This window comes from Rhinatrema bivittatum, chromosome 1 (genome assembly GCF_901001135.1).
Source record: "Rhinatrema bivittatum chromosome 1, aRhiBiv1.1, whole genome shotgun sequence".
Taxonomy (NCBI): domain Eukaryota; kingdom Metazoa; phylum Chordata; class Amphibia; order Gymnophiona; family Rhinatrematidae; genus Rhinatrema; species Rhinatrema bivittatum.
The window spans coordinates 627,488,828-627,509,053 of NC_042615.1; the positions used below are offsets into that span (position 1 = coordinate 627,488,828).

The 20,226-nt window shown below is 45.8% G+C and overlaps 1 protein-coding gene across 10 annotated transcripts in view; it reads left to right on the top strand.

Annotated features, from left to right (window-relative positions):
- The window catches only part of PJA2 (praja ring finger ubiquitin ligase 2), a 269,482-nt gene that overhangs the window by 80,847 nt on the left and 168,409 nt on the right, over positions 1-20,226 (top strand). For 4 of the 10 annotated variants that reach the window (XM_029572082.1, XM_029572072.1, XM_029572061.1 and 1 more), the window contains exons 2-3: positions 2,737-2,937; positions 8,923-8,988. The exons of 1 other annotated variant lie outside the window; for it this stretch is intronic. In XM_029572082.1, coding sequence (XP_029427942.1) covers positions 2,739-2,937; positions 8,923-8,988 — 265 coding nt within the window. In that variant the 5' untranslated portion in view covers positions 2,737-2,738. Of the gene's footprint in view, positions 1-2,736; positions 2,938-8,922; positions 8,989-20,226 lie in introns of those variants that run through there. 5 more of the 10 variants (XM_029572099.1, XM_029572117.1, XM_029572105.1 and 2 more) reach the window with 5 other exon arrangements.

The window sequence follows — 20,226 nt, forward strand, 5'->3', positions numbered from 1 at the left end:
GTCACTTTAGGCTCTGGTGGCATATCCGTCCTATATGAAGTACTTCCACGATTGGGTGGTTCTCCGCAAGTTCCTACAGAAATTGCTCACCTTCTTTCCTAAGCCTCACTCGCACCAGGGTGATCGGGCTCTGCACAGACTAGATTGCAAAAGAGCTTTAGCCTTCTACCTGGAGCGAACAGCAGCCCACAGGCAATCCACGCAGCTCTTCATCTTTTTTGACAAGAACAGATTGGGAGTTGCTGTGACCAAGCAGACCATGTCCAATTGGCTAGTGGACTGCATTTTTCTGCTATACGCAGGTAGGATTACAACTGGGGGGACATATCAAGGCTCACTCTGTTCGAGCCATGGCAGCTTCGGTGGCCCACTTGCGAGCGGTCCCTGTGGACGAGATCTGTAAAGCTGCAACATGGAGCTCTCTCCACACCTTTGCTTCACACTACTGTCTAGTCAGGGATGGCTGATGTGCTAGCAGTTTTGATCAGGCTGTCCTCCGGAATCTTTTTCAGATGTAGCACCCAACTCTTCCTTTCTCAGGCCCATTGTTCGAGTTTAGGCTGATTCCCTGAGTTCCCAACAGCAACTCTGTGGTTGTGCCCGTTGACACCTGGTTAGGTTGCTATTGGTCCCCTTGTCTGAGAACAGCCTGTAGCTAGGTATTCACCCACTTGTGAGAACTACCATCCTGCTTGTTCTAGGAGAAAGCATAGTTGCTTACCTGTAACAGGTGTTCTCCTAGGACTAAGAACATGCCATAATGGGTCAGACCAAGGGTCCATCAAGCTCAGCATCCTGTTTTCAACAGTGGCCAATCCAGGCGACAAGTAACAGGCAAGTACCCAAAAATTGTCAATCCCATGCTACTGATGCAAGTAATAGCAATGGCTATTTTCTAAGCAACTTGATTAATAGCAGGTAATGGACCTCTCCTCCAAGAACTTATCCAAACCTTTTTAAAACCCATCTACACTAATTGCACTAACCACATCCCCTGGCAACAAATTCCAGAGTTTAGTTGTGCTTTGAGTGAAAAAGAACTTTCTCTGAGTAGTTTTAAATGTGTTACATGCTAACTTCATGGAGTGCCCCCTAGTCCTTCTATTATCTGAAAGTGTAAATAACCGAGTCACATTTACCCGTTCCAGACCTCTCATGATTTTAAACATCTTTCATATCCCCCCCCCCAGCCGTCTCTTCTCCAAGCTGAACAGCCCTAACCTCTTCAGCCTTTCCTCAAAGGGGAGCTGTTCCATCCATTTTATAATTTTGGTCGCCCTCTGTATCTTCTCCATCGCAACTGTATCTTTTTTGCGATGCAGATGTTAGTCCTTAGGAAACCCGCCTGCCACCCTGTGGAGTTGGGTTTCTTCTATGTTTCTTTTATTTTTTCGTAATTCTATATTACGAGACTGAAGACGGACCCCGCGTGTATGCGTGGATAGTGGCATGCTGGGCATGCTCAGTGTGCCACTCAAAGTTTCTAGAAACGTTTGAAAGGTTTTTCTTGCTGGGCTCCATCTGATGATGTCACCCATTTGTGAAGACTAACATCCTGCTGTCCTAGGAGAACACCTGTTACAGGTAAGCAACTCTGCTTTCAGTGCTTTGGGATTTTAATGTCTTTAGCTTAAGCCTCCATTTGAACCTTTGAAATTGGCAACTTTTTAAAATTCTTTACATGGAAGGTATTGTTTCTGTGGCCATCATTTCTGCTTGACGGGTCAGTGAGTAAAAACCTTTGGGGTACTACTCATCTCCTGTTCTTCCACAGTAAGCTGGTCCTTTATACTCTCCTTATTAGCTTTTCAAATAGATCAAGACATTGTCCTGTCTACTTATTTCCCAAGGCTGCATGTTAATGAAGGTGAGAGAGCTTTTCATTAGTTGAACTGTAAGAGAGCCTTGACCTTTTTCAAAAAGGACTGAACCTCATTGAAAGGTTTCTCAGTTGTTTATTCCATTTTATATGCCATCATTTCCACATGATCTACATGTTTGCCTTTGATCCTAATAGACTAGAAGTGGACATTGCAAAAAGAACTTTGTCAAACTGGCTAGCACACTGTGTCATGCATTATGTGCTAGCTGGCCTACAAATCGTAGGTACTATGAAGACCAAGTGAGAGCCATGGCTGCTTAAGTGCCTCACCTAAGTGACACGTTGCTTGAAGACATCTGCAAAACTGCACATTTATCATCTGTGCATGCCTTCACATTTCACTATTGTCTGAACAGCATGTCATGAAACAGTAGTTTTGGACCAGCAGTTTGTGCAATCTCCATGCTTCACTGGTGGAACTGGGTTACGTTTACTACAATTGCTCTGCTGTGCAACTCTCCTGTATAATGGCTAATTCAGGAATGCTTTTTGAAGGAGCAAATTTGCTTACCTGTAAACAGGGTTCTCCATAGACAGTAGGATGAATTAGTCATGTTTATTAGGCACCCAATTCCGTGGAGAATCAATGACCTTGCTAAAACTTGATAAGCTTTGAAAATGACTGAGGGGCTCATGAAGCAGTGTGAGAACCACAGTGCATGCTTAGTACAATTTCACTGAGCTCAAAGAGATGGGTCCATTTGGTGCCATTGGATGATGTCACCCATGTGTTATAGCTATTTTATCCTGTTGTCTTTGGAGAAACCCTGTTTACAGGCAAGCAAACTTGCTTTTTGGAGTACTGTTTCTCTTGTCTCTTACATTTATCTAGATTTTACTGTTTCTCTTTGTAGTGATGGGTCAGGAAGCTGGCAAACCTGCCTGGCCCAAACCAGCAGGAGGCTATCAGACGATCACAGGGCGGAGGTATGGAAGAAGGCATGCGTATGTCAGCTTTCGGCCTACTACGGCGAATCAAGATAGAATATCAAGTCAGTACAATCAAGGATGTGAAGGACTGGAACTAGCCAAAGTTGAAAAGGAAAAGACTTTATGTGTGTGCCATGTAATTGTTTAGTATTTTACTGATATTGATATATTGATCCATTGTGTTTTCACTGTCCATTTGTACAAAAAAAAACAAAAAACCCCCCACACTATTTGATTAACTAAAGTAGTGACACAGTTTGCACCACTCTTTGGTGTACTTTAGCAATTAGCTTAACCACACAATCGCATTCTGTTATGTGTTTTTCTATCTTAAGGTTTAAATAATAGCTCTGTTTGATTCTGGAATGCTTAGAAAAGAGTTGGGCTGATGAACTAAAAAAACTGCTTAGGGCTCCTGATCATTACTGTTCTCTTCAGATTATTCCTGAGGATAAGCAAGATGGAAGTCCTTACAAGTGGGTGACATTGTGTCATGAAGCCCAACCTGTAATTTTTATATCAAAGTTTCTAGAACTTTGACTGCCCTACTGAGCACGTGCAGACTGGCATGATACCATGTGGTCACACGATGGCTTCTCAGCCTCTTTTCTGCAGAGCCCACCGATTGTGTATCCTCTCTCTCTTTCTTTTACTTGGGGTTTTTCTTCTCAAAACAGGCCGGAATTGTTCAGTGTGGGGGCCCTATGGTCTTTTGTCCCTTTTATTGTCCTTAATAAAGTTTTCTGTTTTTTGTACATTTCTCTTCAGTTGTGCCTGGTTGGTACACCAACTACCTGTGGTCATAAAGTTCAATTTTTACCTCTTTAGTTTTTAGTCCAGCTATGGATAAGTGTACCATCGGCTTCAAGAGATGTCCTCTATGTCACAGGGTCATGTCTATCATGGACCCCAATGTTAGATTTGTTCTATGCCTGGAGGCATCACATGACATCACAAGGTATTGTTGATGTGCCATCATAACTCCTAGAGGGTACAGGTCCTAGCTGGAGCTCATGGAGAAGCACTTCACGCACCACGAGTCCATCCCATCAGCATCAAAGGCATTGACACCAGCACTTAGGAACGCAGGAGCTGCACCAGCTGCTCGTGTTGTATGACATCAGGATGGCATCAAACCCCCTCAACATCAAGCATCGAAAAGGACCACAGGGACAGATAGTTGTCTGATTCTTTCTGTCCGAAGAAGGCCAAGGATTTAGCTTCTTTGGTTCCAGCATAGTGCAAAGGCGAAAAAGTATTGGCATCTGTGTCCGTTGGTCCATGATGCCAGGAATGTGGATATTCTGGCTGCGGCCATGAATCCCCAAACAGTGGAAAGGGAGCTCATTCTCATACATTCCCAGGAATGGCAACAGTATCCAAGGGTACAGGTTTCTGCTATCAGTACACCTCTGGCTACCCAGAAAGATATGGCCTTTCCTCTTGCCTCTCAACTGGTGTTGGCATCAGCAATCTTTGAGGAGGAGCTGGATAGAAAAATTCAGCAGGTCTTGAACCAGGTTTTGCAGAGCCTCTGGTGCCCCTGCATCAAGTGCATTGCTGTCAATAGAGGCAGAGATCAACCTCTGTGGTAATTTCTATAACTGTCTGGCTGCCTGCTACTGGTACCATTACTGATGTAGGTTCCTGGAGGGGAATAGACATTGATGTTGGCTGCACAGATAGTGATATCCAGTCTATCAGAGGAAGTTTTACCTAGGCCCCAACAAACAAGTGTTCCACTCTGAGGCCTTGTCTGAGGGTCTAGCTCTTCTCCCCAAGCATTCTAGCTTGGATCAGAGTATTCCTGAGGGTACAGGAAGATCTAGAATTGTTTCTGAAGCAGAGGAATTGATAGGTCTCCCCTTTGACCCCTTTTTTCCTTCAGAAAGAAGGAAGTCCCTGCTCAGTGACTTCTCTTCATAATGTGTTTTTATGTTTCTTTGTTATATTGCCATCCTCTGTTGTGTTGTGATATTGCTTGGCTTAAATTTTCAGGAGAGTATAAGTCTTTTGCCCTGATTGGTCATTGTTAGCTGCTGTTTGAATGTTTTGAACTTTCCAATTGGACCTGTTCTGTTATGCCTTTCCTTTCTCTGTGTGCTTCTTCCCTTTCTATTAGTCCTTTGGCCCAAGGCAGCCTGGGACGTTTTTTGCCTGAAGAGATTTTTCAGTTTGGGAAAGGCTCTTGGCAAGCTTGCAGCTCCTTTTAAATCCTTGACTCATAAATCTCCTTGGCAATGCATTATTTCTTACCAGTTGGATTTAAGCTTCTTTCAGTATAACTCGAGTACAGCATTAGATGAAATCTTCACAATAATTACAGCTCCTGAAACCTGTGCAGTTACTCTTTTACTCCCTTTCATCTCCATAAGAAATTTGTTTTATTCTTTGTTTCAATAAATGTTTAGAAGTTAAAGAACTGAGTATATCTGGTATCTGAAGCTAGGACAAAAGTTAACTAGCTATTTAGAAGCATAAGCAAGAGATCATATTTTGAGGACAGCATACTCTCCATCTGTTTTGGGCAGAGAATGGCTGTCCAGGAACAAAGTGCTGGACATCTGCAGTTTGTGTAGCTTCTTACGGAGACTGCGGCAGTTCCAGACCACAAGATCCTTCAAGAAGTACAGGTGAGGATGTGGGACAACAACCTGTTTGTAGTTTCTGTGAACTAAAAGGCAGATGGAATTTATCTGGTCCAGAAGGCTCCTGGATTTGAAAAGCAGGCAACTACCACACCAATCTATGGTGGTTGAATCTAAACGATTAAAATCCATTCCTTGGTGTGCCAGAAGGAGAATTCCAGAACCATGGTACTCTTAGATTCCAGGAAGCAATGCTTAATAGTTGCATTACTTCATACCAGCTCTTCATGGGCCAGTATATGCAGGACCTACTGAAGCAGAAGAGGGAGGTAGCCAAGCAGCTTCCTCAGAAGCAGTGTGACAACCTTCACTCATTGGTGATTAAGGGGATAGAGTGCAGAAAACACATGGTTAGTTTGACCTTTGATGTTTTCGAAATAGTATTGAGTCGTTACCATGTGGATTGGTACCTGAAGACTAATCTGGCTGCGGGTCTCTGATCTCTTGACCTGAGATCCAGGGAAGACTTGTAGTGTTGTGCACTGGAGAGAATGTTTCGGAAATAGGGCCAAGAAAGCAGTGGCACAAATCAGAGAACATTGTGCAATGCTTCTGCAGCCACTCTCCTCTGCTAGGAAGCATCTGAGTCGGGGCCGAGATGACACGTCCTCCAACTAATGAGGTGTTATCTCTCACTTCTCAGTCTAGTGCACAACAGATCCCCATCCTCGTCCTAGGCAGCAGAGGTCCCTTAAGCCACAGCTATCACCCCAGTCAAAACTAGGGATGGGATTTTTATTGGATAGTAGAGAACATAGCCAGGATCTCAGTACCTGTGCTGGAGGACCTTCCATTCGGAGGTAGGCTAAGGTTTTAGATAATCCATTGCCCCGTGTAACTTCAGACTTGCAGGGCCTTAGTATAATATGAAGAGGCTACAGATTTAATCTGTTGATGGTTCCACCAAATCAGATTTTAGACCTCCACTTGAGAGAAGTCTATATTGGGAGGTACTTCAAAAGGAATCAATGCAGTCAAGCCAGTTCCACTAAGGGAAAGAGAGTGGGAAATTCTACTTCAAGTACTTTTCTTTTCAAAGAAAGCAGGGGAACTGTGTCCCATCCTAGACCTAAGGCCTTGAAGAATTTTCTGAAAAGAAAAAAGTTCAAGATATGTTCCATGAACACCATAATCTCCTTTTCACAAAAATAGATTTGGCTTTGCTCAGTCAATTTCTAGGATGCTTAAACCCACATCGAGATTTTCATGTCACAGAAAAATATCTCAGATGTTAGTAGGAGGCCATCACCTCCAGTATTGTCTGTTCATCCTAGTGTCAGCCCCCACCTGTCTTTGCCAAATTTCTTGCTGTGGTGACAGTGCTTTTTCACAGACTGGAGGCATATGTGTTCCCCTACATGGAAGATTGGCTGGTCGAGCTCATCTCAGGTGGATGCCAGAGACTCAGTGTGCAAAACATCTGGGTGTAGGCATTACCGGATTTTGTCATCAACTATTCTAAGTCCCGTTTGAGTCCGCCTTCGCAGTTGGGGTTTATTGGAGCATTGCTAGACATGTCTCAGGCAAAGGCCTGCCTTCCACAATAGAGGGCTATCAAAGAGATATCTGTAGTGGAAAGAATTCAAGAAAGCAGGTATTGGCATGGGATATATTGATGTTGTTGGGCCTCATTGTATCAACAGTCCATGTTACTCATTAGCACATCTTCATATGAGCAAAGCCCAATGGACCCTCAGACCACAGTGGCTTTGAGTTAATCAAGATCTTCAGGACAGCATTGTGTCATGCAACTGCTCAAGGATTCCCTGTCCTGCTTGCAAGCCAATTCCAATTTGACGAGATGCATACCCTTCCAAATTCCTTCACTCCAGATTGTTGTGACCATAGATGCTTCCAGTCAGGGGTTGGGAAATCCATGTAGAGGGGTTCTGTACCATCAAGGTCTTTAGTGTGCTCAGTAAAAAATGTAATCAGATAAAATTACTGGAGCTAAGAGTGATTTGATATGTTCTGAAGACTTTCAGAAATCAGTTGGCCAACAAAGTGATCCTGGACGAGATAAGACAATCAAGTTGAAATGTTTTACATCAAGTAAGGAGGCATAAGATTGTACCTCCTCTCTCAGGAGACTGTTGAGATGTAGGACTGGGCATTTCTCAAGGGATGATCATCTGAGCCACATATCTGGCAGGCAAGGAGAATGTACTGACAGACAGATTGTCAGGTCTTGGAGCCCCATGAGTAGTCCCTAATTCAGGGAATAGCAAACCAGATATTCTGTGAGTGGGGCATCTGTAATAAATCTATTTGCCTCTCCTCAGAACAGGAAGTTAGCCCACTTCTTTTCCAGCAAAGGGACACAAGGCAAGCTAGCCTCCAATGCCTTTGCTTTGGATTGGAGCATGAATCTGCTGAATGTGCATCCTGATTCCGCTGCTTATCAAGTCTTTGAAAATGAGGGAGGACTATGATTCTCATTGGCTGAGGCAGGATTGGTTCCCACTCTTGAGGGCAATGTCCATCATGGAATTGATTAGTCAGGATTGAGGGTAGTTGTGCCATCCCAACATCAGGCCCCTGGCCCTCACAGCCTGGATGCTTAGATGGTAATTCTCAACCCTTTGATCTTTCAGAGGATGTCTCTCTTGTTCTTTTTGTGTCTTATGTTCTTTTTGCTTCAAGAAAGTAATACATGAGGAAGTCCTGCAGACTGAAATGGAGGAACATTGCCTTATGCTGCAAGCAAAAGGCTTTAGATCCTATTTCCTACTCTACACAATAACTGCTTAATTACCTTCTACATTTGTCTGAGTTGGGTCTCAAGACCATCTCTAGGAAGAGTTAATCTCAGTGCATCACCATTAAGGTTGGCGCTGTCTGTTGCCATAGCAAGTGAAAAGGGTGCTCAATGCTTGTGTCACTAAATACATAGCACCACAGTTTGCTTAAGTGGTTGCAAATAATGAAACTTATGAATTTCCCCAAAAAGCTATGAAACATTGTCTGGCTTGATTATAATTACAAACGTCAATAATTTATGAACAGTTTTCCCTGCAAAACCTTATTTAAAAAGTCACATAATGTTTTCAAAGCACTGAGAAATTTTTGTGCTTGCTCTTTTGTTTTTATTATAAGTTTTCCCATCAAAAAACACTTCTAACTTTCATAGAAAATTGCAGTGAAAATTTAATTTCTTTTCAGTAAAGATCTTAACAAAATGGAGCCAATGAATTTAAGTTTTAGATACTTTGTGGTGGAGAAGTCATTTAAAGAGAAGCAACTTCTTACCCTCATATTCCAGTGAGTTATTTTTTGTATCAGCAGTTTTAGTCACATGTTCATACACTTCAGTCTCTGATTTCATCTAATGAAGTCTGCAGATTAGACAATCTATACTCAAGAACAATTGAAACGTTCTTGGAAATTTCTTTCAAATCAAAGATTGAGTTGTCCACTTTCGTCGCTATCTTGGTTCAACAACTTTTTTTTTCTCTCTTGTAGCATGCGTAGATTTCACTGACACACCAAACACCACAAATCTGGTCCATCAAGCTCCATACCAGCAAGGTAGGTGTTGACAAACAAAAAGCAGTTTTGGAAAAAAGAATATAGCAAATATAAAATAAGCCCTGCCAGAGCACCCCCTCTACACAATTTTTCAGTGCAGCTGCATAACCGGAAGTTGAATGAATTCCATCTTAAGTCAATTGTCCTTCCAACATTTTTTTTCTCTAGCCGCATGTTCACATTTAGTACTACAAAAGAGCCTTGGCCTTATACCTGGAACAGACTGAAGCCCTTAGAATGTCCACCCAGCTTTTAATTTCTTTTGATAACATTCTCCTAGGACAAGCAGGATGGTAGTCCTCATCATCAGATGGAGCCCGGCATGGAAAACTTTTGTCAAAGTTTCTAGAAGCTTTGACTTGGCACACTGAGCATGCCCAGCATGCCACTGTCTGCATGTCCTTGCGAGGTACCCTTTCAGTTTCTTTCTGTGGTGCACTTGCCTTGTGATTTTGGAGCTCAGCTTCATGTTCATTTTTTTCTTGTTTTCCCTGTCCAAACGCCAGGTCTACCTTCTCCGGATGGTATCCCATCCTTGGCATGGTAGACTAACTTTTTTACCTCCTTTGCAGTTGATTCCCAGTGCATCGCTTTTCGGTGGCCTGTTGGCCATCGACCACTCGCCGGTTGTTCTTTTTTCAGAGCGTCCTGTTTTCGCTGGTGCCCCCAGTGCCTGCAGACCATGTCCATCACGGATTATCATGAGGTTTGTATCTTCTGCCCGGGGGCATCACATGACATCTGAGGGTGTCAGCTGTATGACCAGATGACCCCCCAAAGGCCATCCTGTGCATCTTGCTAAAATGGAGAAACATTTTGGCCCCAAAAGGTCTGCTGCATCCACACCTGTATTGGAATCATTGATGCCCCGGGGTCAAGGGGGAATTGCTCGATTACGCTTTCCCTCTCAATATCCCCAGCAGAATTGTACTGGGACAGTGGAAACAGTAACAGCCCTTCCATGGTCTCTCCACTTTCAAGGACATTGGGATCCTCAGCTTTCTCGGCGCCAGGGAAAGACCGAGCAGAGCATCATGGGAGATACCGCAAAACCAACACCGGTCGACATTGGCGCGTGGGACCGGCGGCTGCCATGCCACCACTGAAGCAACCCCATGGTGAGGAGGCCCCATCCTCCAAAAGTCTGGGAGTCCCAGGTGTTCCCCATTGATACCGGTGCCGGGCACCGTGCCTTCTCGGAGCTCCGAGGAAGCGCCAGTGACGTCTCGTCCCCCCTCCATCAGTCCTGTCCTCACAGGTTTTGCAGGAGGAGTTGACAGCAGGGTGCAGTGTGCGGTACTCTGAGCCCTATGGGAGCGTTGAACTGTACCAGCCCCCATATCTATGCCAGAGCCTGCCTGCGTCATCTATCTTGGCACCCATGCTCAAGCATCTGGATGTCCTGCTTGGAGCTCTCCCGATGCAACCTGTGCCCAAAGAACCCTCTGTTTCCCAGTGGCAACCGATGTCCCCATCTTTGGGTCCTCTGAGGAGGAAGATGCGCACCGACAGCCAATTCCGTCTGGTGCAGTGGTCCCGAAGCCTCTGTTTCCCGAGTCTTTGCCGGGGCTATCCAGCCTCCTGAGAGCCCCGGTGCCCTCGCTACCACCGGGGCCATTGGTGCCTTAGGTTCCCTCGAAGACCTCACCCGCGCAGGCCCCATGGGGACCTCGGCAAGGAAGAGGGTCCGTATGATCCATGGGAAGATGACTCTTGTGAGTCTTTCTCCGAGATATTTGACGATCCCCTCTCAGAGCTTTTGCTTCCAGAGGAAAGGCATCGATTTCCCACAGGGGACCTCTCCTTCGTGGGCTTTGGTACAGGCCATGGCCGAAGCCATCCCCTTCCTGCTTCTCTCAGAGTAGGATACGTGTCATAAAATGTTGGAGGCCCTCCAATTCGTCGATGCCCCGAAGGAGATAGTGGCAGTTCCCATCCATGATATTTTTAAGGACCTCCTCCTTCAAATGTGGGAACACCCGAAATACATTTCCCCAGTAAATAGGAAGGCGGATGCCACCTATTTGGTGAGGTAGGCTTTGGACTTTGAGAGGCGCCATCTCTTCCACCAGTCTGTGGTAGTGGAGTCCACTCTCAAAAGGGCCAAACGCTCCCACATCTCTGCCTCGGCCCCTCCGGGGCAAGAGCATAGGGAGCTTAGATGCCTTGGGTAGGAAGGTATTTCAGTGTGCCATGCTTATCACCTGGATAGCCTCTTAGCAGTTGTACATGACCCAGTACATTCAGAACTTATGGAAGCAGGTCCAAGAAGTTGTGGAGCGCCTACCACAACAGCAGCAGGAGTAGTTCTCCGCTGTCATACAACAAGATCTCGAGGTGGGAAAACACGAGGTGAGATCCACCTATGTCTTCGAGACCACTGCCAGGGTGGCCGCCTTGGCATTGATGCCCGTAGGATAGCCTGGCTCCATGCTTCGACCTACGGCCAGAGGTCCAGTAGAAGTTGTCTGACCTCCCCTGTACAGAAGAGAATCTTTTTGGGGACAAGGTCAGGGATGTGGTAGCCCAGTTGAAGGATCACCATGAAACCCTTGAATAACTATTGGCCAGTGCTTCGGACCCGCCATCCTCCATAAGGAAACCTTCCCGGCCAAGTTCTAGGAGATCCTACCATAGACTGCGGAAATATTATCCCCCTGCCTCCCAGACTCGCATGCCCCATACTGCTTCCAGGGGCTGCCCCATCAACAGAGAGACCTCCTAGATCCCAGCCAGTCCCACAACAGGCCCCAGCTATGGCATTTTGACTGGAGGCGAGGGAGCATGAGTCAGCATGACGTACCCCTGCCACCCAATTCCCCAGTGGGGGGCAGACTTCTCTGCTTCCCCCATTGTTGGTAGAGTATCATTGATGGGTCCTCACTATTGTTCGTCAAGGGTATCTAAATTTCAGTGAAATTCCAGAGGACTCTCCTCCATGTCCATCGTGCGGTTCGTCCGCACAACAGGACATAATTCTCACAGAGCTCTCCGCCCTCCTAACGGTAGGGGCGGTAGAATCCATTCCCCATCACCAGTGGGATCAAGAGTTCTATTTGAGTTATTTCCTGATATCCAAGAGAACTGGAGGCTTGCACCCAGTTCTTGATCTCAGGGCTTTGAACAAATTCCTCCGAAGGGAGAATTTCAAAATGGTTTCTCTGGGTACTCCGATCCCCCTACTCAAAAAGGGGGACTTGCTGTGCTCCTTTAACCTCAAGGATGCATACGCCCACATTGCCATCTTCCCCAGAGACAGTAAGCATCTTCGCTTTGTGATGGGAAAGGCTCACTGTCAGTGCAGTGTGTTGCAATTTGGTTTGGCCTCAGCCCCTTGCGTCTTCAAATGCCTGGCAGTGGTGGCAGTGCATCTCAGATGCCGTGCGGTGCACGTCTTTCCTTACCTAGATGACTGGCTGGTCAAGAGCGATTCCCAAGCAGGAGCGCTGGTCGCTTTGACCCTGACAATGCAAGCGCTGCAGTCTCTGGGGTGTTTCAATTACCTGAAATCCCACCTCTGTCCATCTCCCCAGCTGGACTTTATAGGAGCAAGGCTGGACACGGCTCAGGCAAAAGCGTTCTTGCCCAGTCCTTGCTGGCAGCCATCGTGCATAAGTCAGTGTGTAAGTGCCCACCTACTGCTTCATTTGTTGGGCCACATGACAGCCACTGTTTGTTACCCCATTAGCCCATCTCTGCATGCGCAGAGCACAATGGATGTTGCGGTCTCAATGGCAGCAGGCATCCCAGGACCTCAAGGCCCGTGTCTCCATCATTCAACCTCTGAGAGTCTTTCTATCCTGGTGGTAGAATCTCTCTAATCTGGAGCGGGGTATCACCTTCCAGGCTGCCCCGCCTCAAGTAGTGCTAACGACAGATGCCTCTTCCCTGGGCTGGGGAACCCATGTGGACAACCTCCACACGCAAGGTGAATGAGCCGCTCAAGAAGCTCTATGCCAGATAAACCTCTTGGAGCTTCGGGCAATCAGTTACGCGCTTTGGGCATTCCGAGACTGCTTGTTCCACAAAGCGATGCTGATCTGGACAGACAATCAGATTGCGATGTAGTACACCAACAAACAAGAGGGCATGGGGTCGTTCCCCCCCTCTGCCAGGAGGCGGTGCAGATCTGGTCCTGGGCTCTGTCACAAGGGATGTCTCTATGAACAATGTACCTGCCCGGGATGCTGAACATGCTGGCAGACTGTTTAAGCTGCTCGTTTCAACCACACGAGTGGTCACTGAACCCGAAAGTGGCAGCCCAGATTTTCCACTGGTGGGGAACTCCAGATGTGGATCTTTTCACCTCCTCTTTCAACTGCAAAGTGAGCAATTTTTGCTCCCTATTCAGGACGGACAGTTGTCCACCTTCCGACGCCTTCACCCTTAATTGGGGCACAGGTCTCCTGTACGCATCCCCTCCTCTTCCACTTTCATGAAAACAACTGATCTCGCAGTCCATCAGAGGCCTCTATAAATCTGAAAGAGAAAAAACAGATTAACTATCAAATTTTCCTAGAGGTCACTAATCGGTCAAATCAGGTGGGTAAAGAGTCTTGAGGTCCCAGCTCTGGTGACAGTCTTCGGTGTCTCCTCCATAGATCATCTTCGTAAGCGTTGACCACCTTTGCCCTGCTCTCTGCCAGTTCAGTTGTTCCAAGGATGGCGGGACATCCAGCGGGATCGATAGTCCTGCAGCCTGTAGAATGGGTGCCGTCTCTTCCAGCATTTTAACTCTAGAGGTGATGCCATTTATAGTGAAGGCCAGACCCCAAGGGTACAGCCACCGATATCTGTGCCTCTTTTCACAGGATCGTTGTCAATGGCTGTAGATCACGTCGTCGTTTTAGAGTAGCCGGGGAGAAATCATTGAAAAAAAGGAGCTTGTGCCCCTCCCATTCCACTCGATTCAACTTTCTTGCAGCTTTCATAATGTCTTCTTTAACCTATAATCTATGCATACATAAAACTGTTTCTCGGCGAATTTCTAGACGCTGCACCCAATGCTCTGTGTGCTCGTTCTATCACAATCGGGTGGCAATGTTCCTCTTCGTGCGACGCTACTGATGCCATCAACACTGCCTCGCAGATCCTACGTGCTATCTGCGGTATGTTCATATAGGCCTCTTCCCCTGGTAGGCCTCTAATCCATGGATTGTTTCGGCGCATGCGGTTTTCTAGATCTTCTAATTTTAGCGCTACCTCTTTCTGGGATTGATGCAGCTCGCGGTTTTCAGACTCAAGATTTTTTATAGGTAGTGTGTTCCTCCGTTTGCGCCTCATTATCGTCCACCCTTTTGCCCAGCTCCATATTATCTGAGTGCAGGTTTGACAGGTTTCTCAGAATTCTTCCTTGAGGGTTCGGATATCTTTCTTTAAGTCCTGAAACCATGCTTGGAAATCTTGCTTTGTGAGTGGGTTCTCTTCCAACATTGTCTCTATAGCTGATGCTTCTAAGTTTGCCTTGGCTCGCTCCGCGTCCACCGCTTCCATGAGCTCGTTCAAGGCTATGAAACACGATCTGCCTGCATCAATAAAATATTTTTGTAAATCCACCGCCTTTTTTCCATTGGGACATGATGTCGGGTATCCACGAAATGGATCGAGCCCCCAAAAGAGTTATTTCGGGATGATCGGGTTAAAATGCTGTATTTTTTTGGAATACCTTGCCAGATCCCCTACGACAAATCTCTTGCAGGAAGGAATTTAAGAAAGCTTTAAAAACTCATTTGTTTTCTGAAGTGTTTGGGAACTTAGAATTAATCAGTCAATCCAGTGAAAGCTACTGAAAACGAATCTGTAGAAACATGTATTGAGGAGAGAGAGTTTTTTTCAACTTAATTATTTTTTTCCACTTTTGAATTTTTTTTTTTTTAAAGGAATGGCCAATTCTTGTAACCTTTGACCCATTCTTTTAGTTATTGATCATGTTTTAAATTTGTATTTTTATTCTAACTTAGTTTATTTTATTCTATTTTTATTTTTTGTTTTATTTGAGAAGTTACTTTGTGTTGATTTGTTATAATCACATTATTGTAAACCGCTTTGGTCAATGTTCCATTGGTAAAACGGTATATAAATATGTTAAATAAATAAATAAAATAAGTATTTAGGAGGGAGAGTGACAGATTTTTTTTAGGTGGTCATCTTGGGCAGATGATGTCACTTCCTCCAGTATTTAGTATTTTACTACTCTCCACAGCAGTGAAGTTGGGTATTATTGCTTCTCAGGAAGTGTAGTAGACAAAACCACAAATGAAACACAATAAGTAGTGTGACTTCCAATTCCCATCTCTTCTCCTTTTTGTGCTTCTTTTGTCAGTCTTCTGCTGGTATTGGTTGGGGAAAGATTGCAGCTCAGCATCTGCAGCAGAGCTGTTTCAGAATACGCATCAGTTTTGGCAGTTTCTGACTTGAGACATTCCATACTAGTAATGATTCTGGCAGCATTTCTGGTGGCTTCCTGTATTTGAGTCCCTCTGGTTTGAGATTTTAGGCAGGTATACTGAATTAGTATTTCCCTGCTGGTAGCATCTTATACAGAAACTTTCTCAGAAAGCATCATAACTGTTAGTATGTTTTTGGGACCTTACAGATTTGTGAGTAGACCAGTTTATACAATGCCTAGCATGGAGCAGGCCAGTTTTGAGTATGCTTTTGGCCTAATACAATGTAAGGGTCTTTCCAAGGCATGGATCATTTCAGGTTGCTTCTTTAAGTGCAGGATCCTTGTGTAAGCATCCTGTTTTTCTTCCACTGTTACTCAAAGTGTGATTAAAAATACTCTACTGCTTTTTTGAAGCTGATAAGGAGAAAAGGGGCAGATAAAAGAAATATGACCTAGCTATACTGCAGTTACTGGAGTGGAAGGTGAAATTAGATGTTTTCAAGATATGCTGCCCTTGGGACTCTTCCATCATGGACCTAATGACTTTGGCCCACACAGCTTCCGAGTTTCTTCAATCATTTCAAGAAGAACAGAGCAGTAACAATGAATGATTTGACCTGTGTCTTGAAAATATCTTTTATATGTTTTTCTTCTCTGATGTTTATTTTAGGAGCTGTTAAAGAAGTGGTAGTCTTTGTGGCACCCTTACAGTTAAGAGCATTTTATTTTCCAGAGATGCTTGATTTGGTAGTAGGAAATGTGTTTAGATTATCAGGTGTGCCAGTCATCCTATGTAGTATGTGAGACTCCCAGCTTGAACGTTAAAAGGACCTTTCTGCTCCTGGACATGCCTGCTGCATTTTATAGATTGGAGCCTGGAATACTGCTCAATAAATTCAGGACCACTGAAGATATAGTTCATAAGTGGTTTGACTCATTCCTTATTAACAGAATGCATTGTATTACATAGGGTAATTTGTCAGGGTTTAACTTTAGGCTATTGAGGTGGGGTGTTCTATGGGGATCCATACTCTGGGACCAGTACTTCTTAATATTTATATAAGACCTTTGGATATTATTTGGCAGCTTGTGAGTTGCCAACTTTTTTCAGACAATATCCAGTTGTACATCCACATGGATGGTGATTGAAATTACCGATTGTCCATAGTTGCTAGTTGGCTGGAATTCCATATGCTAAAACTAAATCCAGCAAAATCTGAACTACTCCGAATTGGCAGAAATGAGACCACTCTCTTTTCCAGCAGTCCTAGGAATAGATCTGAAGCCCAAAGAGGTGGTGTGCTGTTTTGAGCTTTACTTAGCCTTCAAACTGTTTATGGAGGTTCTGGTATCCTCAGCCGTTAAGTCCACGTTTATGTACTGTGCCAAATTAGGCAACTCTATCCTTACCTTTCTAAGAGGGACATAGCTGCTATCATTCACGTATTAGTTACAGGCAGGATAGATTACTATCACTTGCTTTACCAAGGTTTTCCTCTCAGATTGCTGGGACACTTTCAGCTTCTCCAGAATATAACAGCCAGAGTTTTGGTTGGTGGAAAAAGAAAATGTTGCTTACCTGATGTAACAGGTGTTCTCACAGGACAGCAGGATGTTAGTCCTCACAAATGGGTGACATCGAGGATGGAGCCCACCACGGAAAACTTCTGTCAAAGTTTAAACAGAACTTTGACTGGCCCCTACTGGGCATGCCCAGCAAGGCACTGACCCTGCAGCCAGTAGGGGTCTCCCTTCAGTCTGATTTTCAAAGCTACAGGCAGTGCCTAGAAAGTAAAAACAAAACAAACCCAACACCGCGGGGTGGCGGGCGGGTTTCGTGAGGACTAACATCCTGCTGTCCTGTGAGAACACCTGTTACATCAGGTAAGCAACATTTGCTTTCTCACAGGACAAGCAGGATGGTTGTCCTCACAAATGGGTGAGTACCGAGCTGAGGATGTCCCGACTTGCACCAAATGTACCCAACGGTGTGCAGCAGGCACAATAAGTGAGGAGAAATTTGGGAAAGGGCATCCGCACCCTACCGGGCAGGTGGAAGGGTGTTGGTACATCAGGTTGGAAAAAGGTTACGCAAGACAGACTGGCCGAAGATGGAGTCCTGTCTTCCAGCCTTGTCCAAACAATAATGGGCTGCAAAGGTATGGAGAGAACTCCAGGTTGCAGCTTTGCAGATGTCAGGAAGCGGCACCGATCGAAGGTGTGCCACTGACGTCGCCATGGCCCTCACAGAGTGTGCTTTAACACGGTCTTGAAAAGGAATGCCAGCTTGCTGATAGCAAAAAGAAATGCAGTCCGCCAACCAGGAAGAAAGAGCCTGCTTACCCACAGGTTGTCCCAACTTATTAGGATGGAAAGAGACGAATAATTGAGTGCTCTTCCTATGGGAAACTGTTCGGTCTAGGTAAAAAGCTAGAGCTCGTTTACAGTCTAGGGTATGCAGGGTCTGCTCTCCAGAGTTGGAGTGGGGCCTGGGAAAAAAGATAGGTAGTATGATGGATTGATTGAGATGAAACTCAGAAACTACCTTAGGTAAAAATTTAGGGTGAGTGCGGAGTACCGCCCGGTCCTGCAGGAGCTTAGTGTAAGGCGGATAGGTAACTAGGGCCTGTAATTCACTAACCCTGCGAGCTGAAGTAATAGCCAAAAGGAATAACACTTTCCAAGTGAGATATTTAAAGTCACAGGAGTGCAGAGGTTCGAAAGGAGGTTTCATAAGACGACCAAGAACCAGGTTAAGGTCCCAGGATGGGGCCGGAGGACGCAAGGGCGGCTTTAGATGGAGCAAGCCCTTAAGAAAGCGTGTTACTAGGGGTTGTACTGAAATAGGATTACCCCCAATACCCTTATGGAAGGCGGCTACCGCACTGACATGCATTCTGATAGAAGAGGTTTTAAGACCTGAGTCAGAGAGATGCCATAAATAGTCCAAGAATTTGGAGATTGGACAGGAAAGGGGATCAAGGGACTGAGAAGTGCACCATGATGTGTACCTTTTCCATTTGTATGAGTAAGACTTTCTTGTGGAAGGCTCTCGTGAAGCTATCAGGACCCGAGAAACGGAATCTGAAAGGTTGAAAGGCTGAAGGACTACCCTTTCAACATCCATGCCGTCAGGGACAAAGCTTGGAGGTTGGGATGGAGGAGGCATCCGTCGTTTTGAGTGAGCAGATGCGGGTCCTTTCCCAGAGGAATGTGCCTGCGGATGGAGAGATCCTGGAGTATTGGAAACCATACTTGGCGCGGCCAGTAAGGTGCTATCAGGATCATGGTTCCTCCGTCCTGGCGTAGCTTCACGAGAGTCCTTGACACAAGAGGGAGTGGAGGGAATGCATAGAGCAGACCGGATGTCCACTTGAGGGAGAATGCATCCCTCGGCCGAGAGTGTTGGCTCCGAATGAGAGAGCAGTAATCGTCCACTTTGTGGTTCTGAGGGGACGCAAAGAGGTCTATGCGGGGAGAACCCCACTTGTGAAACAGAGAGGTCGCTACCAGAGGATCGAGTGACCACTCGTGTGGTTGGAAGACACGGCTCAGCTGGTCTGCCAATACATTGTCTACTCCCGGCAGGTAAGTGGCCCTGAGGTACATGGAGTGGGAGAGGGCTTCCGCCCAGATCTGCGCAGCTTCCTGACACAGAAGGAAGGAGCCTGTGCCTCCCTGCTTGTTTATGTACCACATGGCCACTTGGTTGTCCGTCTGGATTAAGATTATCTGATGAAAGAGATGATCTTTGAAAGTGCGGAGCGCATAGCGGATTGCTCGAAGTTCCAGGAAATTGATCTGGTGTTCGGCTTCCTCTTTGGACCATAACCCTTGGGTTTGAAAGTCGTCCACATGGGCTCCCCAACCGATGTGAGAAGCGTCGGTGGTTAGGATTACTTGCGGATCCGGTGGAAGAAAGGGTGTAAGCCCTGAAGGAGGTTGACCTGAGTCGTCCACCAGGTTAAGGATAGGCGCAGCGCTTGTGTGACTGTGACTATGGAGGACAGAGGCTGAAAAGCTTGAATCCATTGGTGTCGTAGAGTCCATTGTGTTACTCTCATGGCTAGTCGGGTCATGGGAGTGACTTGAACCGAGGATGCCATGTGCCCTAGGAGAATGAGGAACTGGCGAGCCGTGGCAGTGTTCTGAGACTGGAGCTGGCGAGCCAGGGATATTAGGGTGTGGACCCTCTGAAGAGGAAGGTAAGCCTTTGCCTGTAAGGTGTCCAAGTCTGCTCCAATGAAGGATAAGGTTTGAGACGGGACTAAGCAAGATTTCTCGTAATTGACGAGAAACCCTAAGGAAAGGAGTGTTTGAATAGTCAATTTTAGGGAGGATTGAGCTATCTGTTGGCTGGAGGCCCTGATTAGCCAATCGTCCAGGTATGGGTAGACGTGGACACCTTCCTTCCTTAGGAATGCTGCTACCACTACGAGACATTTGGTAAAGACTCGTGGGGCAGAAGCTAGACCGAAAGGGAGGACACGGTATTGATAATGGTCGTGGCCTACTAGAAACTGCAGATATTTGCGATGGGATTGTGTGATCGCAATGTGGGTATAAGCGTCCTTGAGGTCGAGAGAGCACAGCCAATCCCCTCTTTGTAGCAGAGGGAGCAGCGCGCCTAGGGTTACCATTTTGAACTTCTCTTTTTGAAGGTATTTGTTGAGGGCTCGAAGGTCCAAAATGGGACGTAGTCCCCCTGATTTCTTTGGTATTAGGAAGTATCTGGAATAGAATCCCTTGCCTCGTTGAGAGGGAGGAACGGGTTCTATAGCATTTGATTGCAGAAGAAGGGATACTTCCTGTTGTAATTGAGCCAAATGGGTGGATAGACTCCACGCTTG